At 32.2% G+C, this 12,493-nt stretch overlaps 1 protein-coding gene across 1 annotated transcript; it reads left to right on the top strand.

Moving 5' to 3' along the window:
* Positions 1-3,404: 3,404 nt before the first annotated feature.
* rhcga (Rh family, C glycoprotein a) lies at positions 3,405-12,243 on the top strand. Its single transcript, XM_073837368.1, has 11 exons — positions 3,405-3,700; positions 3,885-4,077; positions 4,927-5,077; positions 6,274-6,421; positions 6,505-6,671; positions 6,905-7,042; positions 8,650-8,786; positions 9,885-10,009; positions 10,365-10,438; positions 11,003-11,079; positions 11,519-12,243. The coding sequence occupies exons 1-11, from the start codon at positions 3,475-3,477 to the stop codon at positions 11,550-11,552; spliced, it is 1,470 nt and encodes a 489-aa protein (XP_073693469.1). The 5' UTR covers positions 3,405-3,474; the 3' UTR covers positions 11,553-12,243.
* The last annotated feature ends 250 nt before the right edge of the window (positions 12,244-12,493 follow it).

Genomic DNA, 12,493 nt, shown 5'->3' with positions numbered 1-12,493 from the left:
TCTCTAGCCAAGTGTGAAGATATGCACACACCTCCTTTTTATTGTCTAGACGTGGGACTGGCTTTGGGATGCGGGACAAATTACTTAATAATACTACCTGGGAAAAGTTTGATTTTGACAAGATTGATTTATGTCTGTCCTGATCTTTGAAAAAGTTTCTGATTAGATGTTTGAAATTAGTTTTGTATACATATATGAATTGCCTATGCACTTTTTTGGTCACTGCGTTCTTTTCATACTTAAGTCGCTTGTAATTGTGGCGTTATTTCACAGTTTTTATCATTTTAATGTGGAAAGTAGTGTAAATTAAGTGTTATGGAATTTAAAAATTTGGAATTTATTTTTAATTTAAAACGTTTTTAAATACCAGAAAAAAGCATATTTATTTAAAATTAAATTTTTTAGAACTTTTAGAACGATTCGATTAAATACAGCATACAGAGGCAAATTGATTGTCTCTGCCTTTAAAATATTTCAATTAATTTAAAATTTAGTTGTTGTTTTTTTTAATTAATACATACCCTAGTAAAAAATAAATATACTAAATGTATTTAAAAGCCATTTATTTCATGCTAAGTATACTTCAAATATATTTACACATTGTGTACTTAATTAAAATACCCTGTGATTGTGCTTTGTGTATAAGTCTGCTAAATTAAACTAATTTTGTATTTAGCACACTTTATTTGTGAAGAAGTCCAACTAAAGATATACTTAAGTATATTTGATTGTGCTACAGTGGAACTATTGCAGGTATACTTTAGGTGCACTTTAAATATTATCATTCTTTAAATGCTAAATATTTAAAGATCATACAATCCTCATCAAAAGTGACAATGAAACATATTTTAGGTTTAATATTAAGAAATATGCATTGTGCACAAGTAGTACTCCAAATAAAATTTTATTACAATTTTTATATTAGGAAGTCTCGAGCGATATGTCAGTAACTATACTTAATAAAATATAATAAATAATATTTTTTATTAGGGTAATATAAATTTAAATCTAAAGTTGATAATCCATGCTGGTAAAGGTTTGAAAAACATTAATAGAACGTTAAAGTCTATTTTGTCAATCTCCAAATGCACAATGACATGAAGATAAAGTAGAAAAAAGAAAACTGCAAAAAGAAAAGTTTTTGAACAGTAAGATTATTAAAAGTTTTTTTTTTAAAAGAAGCCTCTTCTGCTTACCAAGCCTGCTTTTATTTGACCCAAAGTAGAGAAAAAATAGTAAACTATTCGTACTACTTAAAATAACTGATTTCTATTTGAATATATTTTAAAATTTGATTTATTACTGTGATTTCAAATCTAAGTTTTTAGCATCATTACTTCAGTCACACGATTGTTCAGAAATGATTCTTATATTCTGATTTGCTGCTCAAAAAACGTATTATTTTTATGTTGAAAACAGGTTTTGCAGGTTTCTTTGATGCATAGAAAGTTCAGAAGAACAGAATATATCTGAAATGGAAATCTTTTGTAACATTTCATAACAATTTCTGTCATTTTTTCCCCCCAAAAATAAATAAATAAATTATACTGACAGCAAGCTTTTGAACGGTATAGTGTATAATGTTACAAAAGCTTTTTATTGAACATAAATGCCGATCTTTGGATATTTCTATTCATCAAAGAATCCTGAAAATGTACTCTACTGTTTTAGATATTGATAATAATTAAATAATAATAATAAAAATGTTTGAACATCAAATCAGTAAGAAAACTGTTATTTTAAATAGTAAACAAAATGTATTGATTACTTTTACTGTTTTAGCTGAACTTTGGAACAAATAATTGCAGGCTTGGTGAGCAAAAGAGACTTAAAAAACATAAAAATTCTTATATATATATATATATATATATATATATATAGAATTCGTGATGTTGAAATCTAATGCGTACAGTGTTGATGTAAACATAAAAACAGCATGTAATAAAAATACATGCAAAATTAGAAAAGTCTAGATATGCAAATGTGGATTGGTTTGGTTATAGCCCGTAATGTGAACAACATCTTTGAGATTTACAATTATGTTTTACATTTAAGCCTCAGTTTTTGCATAACGAATAGAGCAGAATCAGGTGATACGATTATATAACACAGCAGTTCAGCTACTTCAGAAAACACTGATAATATCTGGTATGTACCCAGAAGAGAACAATGTCAATCATAGAGATATTGGCTTCACATGTGTCTTATGAGTTAAGAGCTGACTGCTTGCAAAAGAAACTTGATAATAACTAGTAAACTAGTCATGCTGTCCTTTTTATCTCTTTAAGATAAAAAAAGATAGATTTTGCAAAAAAAGACATGCATTTTTTCTTTCATGTAGAAAATAAAATATAAGTAATGGAAACATGACTTAATTTATGCAACATCAATTTAGTATTTTGGGTTCAAATATGGTAACACTTTATTTTACAGTTTCTTAACTAGTCTACATGACCTTATTCTACATCCCTAATCCTACCCAATACCTGAATTCAAGAACTACCTTACTAACTGTTAATAAACTTCAAATTAGCAATGTACTGAGTCATAGTTAATTGTGAAGAAGTGTTCCCTATTCTAAAGTGTTACCAAATATACATACATAATATGTATGTGGAAACATTAATATGTTGCAACTGTTCAATATGTCAATCTTTTTCATTTTTAATCATGTTTTTGTTTCGACCAGTACTATATTTCCAGATATATCCAGTTTTTCATTTTACATGAGCTCATACTGCAGAAAACAGTATTATGAAAGAATAGAAACAATTTATTTAAACGTCTAGTCTCTGTTAAAACTGCTCTGAATTTCTTGTCAACATGCATGTAAAGTTTTACTTACAATCAGATGATTCTTTGCGTGAGCAAAAAGGCGATTTAATTTCTTCAGATAGTCAAAAGACGTTGCCCTGTACGACAAAAGCAGTGAAGCATCATAAAAAGAAATGAATCACTTTTTACAAAACATGCACTAGCAGTTTCCTACTCTTAGTCATTAACATGTTTGCCCTGATTTTCCTGATTTTGAGGGTTCGGATGTACACAGAAATCTAAATCACTTTAAACATATAAAAACCTTTCACAAAAGAAAAAAGATCTAACCTAAAGCCTAAAGATGGCTTGCAGAAGCAAAGTTGTTCTGAATAGTCCAAGTGTAATTTTAATTAAGTCCAGTAAGACTAGTGACATCTTTAAAAAAAAAAAAAAAAAAAAAAAAAAGAAAAGGAAAAAAAAAAGTCAGACACCAGAGCAGATATGGATCAGTCTTGTCAGGTGAGTGTCACGGCCACCTGGATTTCATTTCCAGAAGGTACACCTGCAACAGGTGAGCAGTGACACACCTCCAGATAACCAGCTATAAATACAGCTGCACCCGACGCAGAAATTACAAGAGAGCTTCATCCAGCAGATCTTCTTACTTCACCAGAAATTACACGAGAGCTTCAGCCAACAGATCTTCAAATCTTTACCATGGGGAACTTTGTTGATTGCTGCCGAGGCTTCTGGTGCAGAACCAAAAACCCAGACGTCCGGATCAGCCTGCCTGGAGTCTGCTTCGTGTGGCAGATCGCTATGATCATCCTGTTTGGACTGTTTGTGCGTTACAACGACGAGTCGGACGCGCACTGGTCTGAGCACAAGCATAAGAATAACATCACCAGTGATATCGAGAACGACTTCTACTACAGATACCCAAGTGAGTTTTTTAACTTCTGCAGGGATTGATTTGTGCTATTAAAATGAATTGTTTTGTTGTGTTTTTTTAATAGTAATTACATTTTAATCAGTAAAACAGCACTGTTTTGTTCCGCTTTAAGTTAGGGAGAAAACTTCTGTTAAATCCTCTAACTTTCTCCACCCTTTATCTCCTTGCTCGGCAGGTTTTCAGGATGTGCATGTGATGATCTTTGTGGGCTTTGGCTTTCTCATGACTTTTCTGAAGCGCTACAGCTTCGGCGGGGTTGGATTCAACTTTCTCATCGCCGCCTTTGGTCTGCAATGGGCTCTTCTCATGCAGGGCTGGTTTCACTCTCTGGACCCGGTTGATGGCACAATCAAGATCGGAGTTGAGAAGTATGTTTTGCATCGCGCACTCTTAGAATAACTGCTAAGGTCTTTTTAAGGCAAGACACTGCAGGCTGTTTTTTCATGCACTTGTCAAATTTGAGATTTGGGGTTTTCATAGTATTTTTTTTAGACTAGTGGAGAGAAAACATCCAAAAGACAATGTTAAGTCTTTCTTTTATAGCACTTTATCTATTTGTGTCAATAGATTTCAATTACAATACATAGTCTTAAAGGCTGTTTTCTTAAAAAATTTTCTCCTACACTGAGCCATAAATCTCCACTATAGTAAACACACACCAAACTTGACATTTTTATTCCTGACTATATCCTGAAGATTTTTACAGAGGGATTTGTTCATATATAATTTGCTTGATTTTACACATTTTATTCCTCAAAAAAATTTAAAATATATAGTGTTTTCTGTCAGTTTTTTCTGAATTATTGAGTGACGAAAGGAGATACCCCAAATCCCCTCTGTAAAAACACTAATATGTCAAAAGAATTTTGAAACTGACTTCATCCAATGTTTAGATTTTTGTACCAGAAATGTATGCAAATTAGCACGTATTTCATTACATAATGTCTCATTTGCATATTTAAATGTAACATTTTAGAAAACTTGTAATACAAAAAATGTTTTCAGTTATCAATGTAATCAATCAACTGGGAAAGTCAGGTCATATTTATTAGTTTATTTTTTTTACCTTATTAACCTGCAGTGTCTCGCCTTAAGGTCTTAAGGGCTTTGGTTCCTCTTGCACATGAAGTAAAGGTTGTTTTTTTGTGTGTGCCATAAGTGGCATTTCCTGATCTTGTTTGATGGAGAACTGTAATTTTCTATCTTGCTTTTAACAGTATCATCAATGCTGACTTCTGTGTGGCCGGATGTCTCATTGCATATGGAGCTCTGCTGGGAAAAGTCAGTCCAGTGCAGCTGATGGTATTGACGCTGTTTGGCATCACACTGTTTGCGGTTGAGGAACACATCATTCTCAAACTTCTTCATGTGAGTAGCAGTTATTTATTTTTTAATATGTAGTTACTTTATTATTTTAAAATTATATTCATATTTATTTTTAATTTTAGCTGACTAATCTTTTTAGGTTTATAAACTCAAATATTGAGTTAGTAGAACTTTTTATTCTTTAATTTGATTTTTACTTTTTTTTTTTTTTTTTTTTTTTTTTTTTTAGAATTTCTACACAAGCATGTTAACTGCAATTGAATTGAAATATTGACTAATTTAATTGCATTTACAGCTTATTTTAGCTATCAGTTAATTTTTTTTTTTAGTAAATTTGCTTTGTATTGTTTTTGTCATTTGTATTTCTGTAATAGTACTATTTGTTTAATTTATTTTTATTTCAGTTTTATTTTTAATTCTTGATTTTAGTTTATATCCAGTTAGTAATTTTAGTGCTTCAGCTTTGAAATGTTGCAATGTCCTGATATACACTACCAGTCAAAAGTTTTAAATGTTTTTTTTAAAGAAGTCTCTTCTGCTCACCAAGCTTGCATTTATTTGATTCAAAGTACAGCAAAAACAGTAAAAATGTGAAATTTTTACTATTTAAAATAACTGTTTTCTATTTGAATATATTTTAAAATGTAATTTATTCCTGTGATCAAAGCTAAATTTTCTGTCTTCAGTGTCACATGATACTTCAGAAATAATTCTAATATATAATATGATTTGCTGTTCAAGAAACATTTTTATTATTAATATTTAAAACAGTACATTTTTGCAGGGTTCCTTTAATAGAAAGATCCAAAGATCAGCATTTATCTGAAATAAAACGCTTGGATTCAGTATAATTTATTTATTTTTGGTGCAAATTCAGCAGAATATTAGAATGATTTCTGAAGGATCATGTGGCTGAAGTAATGATGTTAAAAATTCTGCTTTGAAATCACAGAAATTACATTTTAAAATATTTTCAAACATATTTTATATTTTAAACAGTAAAAATATTTCAGTTTTTTCTGATTTTGCTGTACTTTGGATCAAATAAATGCAGGATTGGTGAGCAGAAGAGAATTCTTTAAAAAACATTAATCTTACTGCTCAAAACTTGACTCATAGTGCATATTTATTTTACTCCACATTTATTTCAATTTATTAACATATTTTAATAGTTTTAATAACCCTGATGTGTGGTCACCATCCAAGTCCAAGTAACAATCTGTTCTTACTTTTCACAGGTTCGGGATGCTGGCGGATCCATGGTCATCCACACTTTCGGAGCATATTACGGTCTCACAGTATCCTGGATTCTTTATCGACCGAAACTACACCACAGCAAGCATCTGCATGGATCTGTCTACCACTCTGATGTGTTTGCTATGATTGGTAAGTTATGACTACTTTTTTTAAGTCCTGTGTTAAAATGAGCCGTGCTCCAGTGCTTTATCTAAAGATGTTTCCTCTTCCAGGAACCCTCTTCCTCTGGATGTTCTGGCCCAGTTTCAACTCTGCCATCTCAGATCACGGAGACGGACAACATCGGGCCGCTATTAACACTTATCTTGCTCTGGCTTCGTCAGTCCTTACTACATTTGCCATATCAAGCCTTTCAGCCAAGAAGGGAAAACTGGACATGGTAAATTACAGCACTTCATTATGTCACACTCACATTTGCAGGGCTATTAAAGTTAACAAAAACTAAACTTAAACCATAAAAATAGTTATTTAAAAAAACTGTTTAATGAAGTGCTAAAATAACTAAACTCAAATAAGTATGAAAAAAAAAAAATGACCAAAACATTAACTAAAAATAACATTAAAACAAATGATAAAAAATCTATAATAATAAAATTATTTTGTGCAACTCAGGTGCATATCCAGAATGCAACCCTGGCTGGTGGAGTCGCAATGGGAACAGCAGCCGAGTTTATGATCACACCTTATGGTTCTCTGATCGTGGGCTTCTGCTGTGGGATCATTTCCACATTTGGCTACCTGGTGATAACTGTGAGTATGACAAAAGAGCAGATGCATTTGACAGGGCTGCCAACTCTCACGCATTCAGCGTGAGACTCACGCAATTGACACTTTTCACACGCTCTCAGGCCACACATCCATTTTCTCACGCAGTCAAAAGCACCCTCAGTTAAAACTGTAATAATATAAGATATTGGCTAAACAGATTTGGCAAAAGCTCCAGTGTGTATTTGTGTTTGTGCTCTGGAAATCGCCAAAAGACAACGTGTTTTCGTAGCGCTGAGCAATGTAGCCAATCACAGACATATATGTTGATATAGAACGCCTGTGATTGGCCATTGCGTTCTGAATTCACTCACCTCTAAACGCCAGATTGCACTTGCCAGTCCTCTAACTGTAAATAATATAAGCGGTTCATTGATAATAAAAGGACTTTTGCGATTAACTGAAGCGACACGTTTTAGTGATTATCAAGGAAGGGCTATTGCGCACTCCAAGGCTACATATAATCCGTTCAGAATTTGAATAAAAGTTTTGTTTTTCGTCCTCCTAACGGCTGTATACCGGGTACAGGAAGCAAAGTTTCGAGAGTGATAAATCTCATGAATGAAGGATTCTTTTTCGAAAATGAGAAAAAGTTATTTTCTCAGAACAGCAGACTAATATATCAACAGCAAAATATTTGAATTTTTCGTGTCAAAAAAAAAATAAATTAAAAAAAAATATATATATATATATATATAAAAATGCGGCTGTAATTATTTATAAAAGTATAATGACTAAATCTTGCAATTCTTTTACTGTAAATTTGCGTTTCTTGTTGTGGTAAAAAGTGAACAGTTTTGCAGCACTGCAACAGTTACTTTACATCATTTTATGATAAAAACAGTATCACACACTGCTCATGCGAACGTGTGTAGCATCTTTGCTTGTATCAAGATTAAAATGCAGTGTTTAGTTCTAATTTTCAATGTATTTTTATTATTATTATTATTATTATTATTATTATTATTAAAAATGTTTAGTTGTTGTAGTAGCAGCCTCTGCAAAAACAGTTTCATGGCCAGGAAAAATATTTATGGCTGGTAAATTTTCTCAAATCACCAAAAAATGTAGAAAACTGTAGAAAAAGGTAAAATAACATACCGGTGAAATACTTGTTTTTATTTACTTTACAGAATTTTCAATATTACTGTTGTTAATATAAAAATATTATTATTATTATTGTTCTTTCTAATTCTTTTTTAATTCTAAATTGTTTGGTTTCTAAATATACCAGTGTGAGAGTAATTTAGACTGAGACACCATCACACTAAAAAGAGGATTGAGTCCCCTTTAAACCTCAAGATCAAGTCAATTGACCAGCTTTTTTCTTTGTTTAGATTGCACACTGAAACTGTATTGGAGTTCTTAATTGTGAACTCTCAAAGTGCACCAGATAGATGAATTTAACTGTAAAATGTACAAAATTTTCTTATGGGGGAGCATGCCCCCGGACCCCCCTACGGGACGGCTGTGGGAATTCTCACTCCAAGCTGAAGTCAAAAGTTGGCAGCCCTGGCATTTGAGCATTTGAAAATAGATAAATTCAGATTCATTATACTTTTTTTTTCTTTTTTTTTTTTTCTTCAATGCAGCCCTTCATGGAGAAATACTTGAAGATTCAAGACACATGTGGCATCCATAACCTGCATGCCATGCCTGGAGTCCTCGGAGCAGTCATAGGTGCCCTCACAGCGGCTACCGCCAGTGAGAGTGTCTATGGACATGAAGGGTGAGTGTGAATCCAAAATGTTACATTAGTATGCAGCTCATTGAAATTTTAAATCATGCACCGTCGCTTTATCTGTAAAAGTAGTAGTTCACTTCCAGAACAAAATTTTACAGATAATGTACTTGTCATCCAAGATGTTCATGTCTGTCTGTCTTCAGTCGTAAAGAAATTATGTTGTTGAGGAAAAATATTAAATGCAGCTTCAAAGAGCTCTAAATGATCCCAGCTGAAGAAGAAGGCTCTTATCTAGCAAAACGAACAATTGGTTTCCAAAAAAAAAGTGACAGTTTATATACCTTTTAACCTCAAATGCATGCGTCTTGTCTAGTTCTGCATAAACTCTGTGTATTCCGGTATGACAGTTGGAGTATCCCTACCCAGTGCAAAGAAGGTCAAACGTCCTTTACAAAAAAGGTAAAACAGCAATATAAGATGATTTTGAAGTTGGAGGAGAAAATGAGATGGAAGTTTTTTTAACAAACCCTAACTGTATTGAACCGGAATACGCAGTTCACGAGAGCTAGACAAGACGAGCTAGAAAAGACGAGCGTTTGAGGTTAAAAAGTATATTAATTGTCCTTTTTTTTTCTTTTTTTTTTTTTTTTTTTTCTTTTTGTCGACTGGGATAGTTAGAGCCCTTTGAAGCTGCATTTAAACTGCATTTTGTAAATTCAAACTCGAGGGACACAATAGAAATCCATTATATGGTGAGAAACCCTGAAATGTTTTCCTTAAAAAACATAATTTCTTTACAACTGAAGAAAGAAAGACATGAACATCTTGGATGACAAGGGGGTGAGTACATTATCTGTAAATTTTGGTTCTGGAAGTGAACTACTCCTTTAATTGTTTAAAATGTATTTTAAGTAAATATATAAATCAACTAAGAAAATCAAAATTAAAATGATATATTTTACTGTTATAGGAAGCAAAAGGGGGGAAAATCATTTTACATTTTATTTTAAATAAATTAATACTTTTTTATTTTTAAATTCTACATTGATAATCAGAAAAAAGAAGTATGTCAATGTTACAGTAATCATATTGAACATGAAAAAGGTGTACATGTTGCTGAAACAAATGCTTTCCTCTCAACAGGTTGGTAAACACATTTGATTTCAAAGGGGATTATGCTAACAGGACACCTGCAATGCAAGGAGGCTTCCAGGCTGCTGGTCTTTGTGTTGCTCTCGTTTTTGGAATCGTAGGTGGAATAATAGTTGGTGAGCATCCAAAAGCAACAAATTTAGTTTTTACCTTATTTTTCAAAGCCTATGGGTGAGACTTCTGGTTCATTAGCCGCTATAGTTAATTAACGAAAAGAATAATAACATGCAGTAAATGGTAAAACAGTTTGGACTACAAACCAGTGTGCTCATAACTAAGTTAATACATTAAAAACAAAATGATAAGACACACCTAGCAGCAAAATGAGCTATTTTGTAGAGCTAAAAATAGCTGGGCGTGAATGAGACCGGAAGCCACACCCATAAAATTTACAAATGGCCATGCCAAAACTATAAGGTGGATAGTTTTGGTTTTAGATAGCAATGCTAACCCTTATATATGTATATACAGGTTGCATCTTGAGACTGCCATTCTTTGGAGACCCGGCCGATGAAAACTGCTTTGATGATGAAGTGTATTGGGAGGTGAGTTTGAATCTATGTGACCCTGGACCACAAATCCAGTCATAAGGGTCAGTTTGTTTTAATTGAGGTTTATACATTATCTGAAAGCTGTAAATAAATAAGCTTTCCATTGATGTATGGTTGGTTAGGATAGGACAATATTGGGCCAAGATGCAACTATTTGAAAATCTGCAATCTAAATATTGAGAAAATCACCTTATTAGTTGTACAAATGAAGTTCTTAGCAATGTATATTACTAATCAAAAGCTACATTTTAATATTTATGCTAGGACATTTTCAAAATATCTTTATGGAACATGATCTTTACTTAATATCCTAATAATTTTTGGCATGAAAAAAATATATAATTTTGACCCATGCAATGTATTTTTTACTATTGCTGCAAATATACCCTTATGACTGGTTTTGTGGTCCAGGGTCAAATATTTGCTTGTTTCACAGCTAGGTGGCACTATAAAACTCGAACGAGATTGTATATCTAAAACTAGCCCTAGTTTTCTTTTATACACTGTGAACTCTTTGGGTTGGGATTGTTTTTAATTACCTAAAATCGTCCTTTTCAGGTACCTGAAGATGAAGAGAGCATCCCTCCCATTCTAGAGTACAACAGCCACATGGTCGGCAAAAATACAGGCATGATGTAAGTACATGCTATGTTCTCTTGGTCTTATGTAAGGAGAGACCCTATACGATTTATACATAGAAACGAAGTTCAACCTTTTTGTCATTTTATTTAGTTGAAGTTCTTTGTTTTACAAGTAAATTGAACATTTCAATAGGTTCTAGACAGTAAAATGCAACCAAAGCTGGCATGCTGTGTTGTTGCACTCTAGTAAATGACCATGAGATGGCAGTACACAACCACATATTAGATTTCCAGCTTTAGGTGCAGTTTATCACAGTAACACGATCTGTTGAATCGTGTAGTTGCATCCCAGTAAAGAATTTCATCATCTCCACATTTATGCAAATTACAAAAAAAATTTAAATTAATGAACTGCTTTCGTTATTATATCTTAATCTATATCTTAATCTCAGGCCCTAAATGTTTATTTTATATCTTTTTTTTCACCACTCAGGTCAGAGTCTAACTTCACTGTGGAACAGAGCTAATTCAACACGTCTGTATGACAAAAGATGAACTATATCATACTGGACCAACAAAAAAAAAAAGAAGAGACCGAAGAATGTTCTGAAGAGAATATAGTCCCTTAAATACCTTTGTGAGGTATTGGCCTGCCTAATAGAGCAGAGGCCCAGTAGGGTCAGCTCTTAGTTCAATTTCATGTTTGTGTGCTTTAGAGTCCTCAGATTAATTAATCAATACGTTTACGCACATATAATTTCTAAAACTATAGCATGTATATTTTATAATCCAGCTGTACTACTAGTTCTAGGCTTAAATTGCATCAAGTTTCAATCATTCTGGAAAAGTTTGCTGCTGTGTTCATGAACTGATTATAGACTATTGCAATTTTGATATTATGAATGTGTTAGTTATTTATCTAGTTATTTAAGTGTCCAAGATGGGATATTTTTCCTTCCTGTTATTTTGACTATTATATTTGATTATGTGAAGGATTACATGAGGACTTTCAAGAGGTCAATGACCTCAGTGTAAATTGATAACAATGTTTTAGTTTTTATTTTTGTATAATGAAGCTTTACGTTCTTTGCGATTTTAAATATAATGTCAAATATTTACAATCTTTTCACTTGGTGACCTTACACTGGTGCTCAAAAACTGTGTTCTTTGCTAAATGCAAATGTTTGTTTAATTAAGATTTTATGAACAACTGTTGTACTTTATACTGAGGTCTATTTAAACATCTAAAATGGCTTCTTTTTATGCTTTAATTTGTCTCAAATATAATTTTAGATATAAATAAACTCTTGCAAATACAAACAACCTGTATATTTGTAAAACAATTACTATAGAAGAAGGTATAAAAGCACAAAGTTTTGTTAAAGAAATAAATCTGTTTTAAGAATAAGTCTGCTTATTGAACCTATGCTTTCTGTAGGATCAAACAACATATTTCAGTTTTTTTTCT

The sequence above is a fragment of the Garra rufa genome, chromosome 3, assembly GCF_049309525.1.
Source record: "Garra rufa chromosome 3, GarRuf1.0, whole genome shotgun sequence".
Taxonomy (NCBI): domain Eukaryota; kingdom Metazoa; phylum Chordata; class Actinopteri; order Cypriniformes; family Cyprinidae; genus Garra; species Garra rufa.
Note: the sequence above shows the minus strand (reverse complement) of the source record. Positions and strands in the feature narration are given on the sequence as shown.

Excerpts from the sequence above, each read along its gene's own strand:
- rhcga (XM_073837368.1), top strand. The coding sequence starts at position 3,475 with ATGGGGAACTTTGTTGATTGCTGCCGAGGCTTCTGGTGCAGAACCAAA. Across the intron at positions 3,701-3,884 it reads CTTCTACTACAGATACCCAA|GTTTTCAGGATGTGCATGTG; the intron begins GTGAGTTTTTTA and ends CTTGCTCGGCAG. Across the intron at positions 7,043-8,649 it reads TTGGCTACCTGGTGATAACT|CCCTTCATGGAGAAATACTT; the intron begins GTGAGTATGACA and ends TCTTCAATGCAG.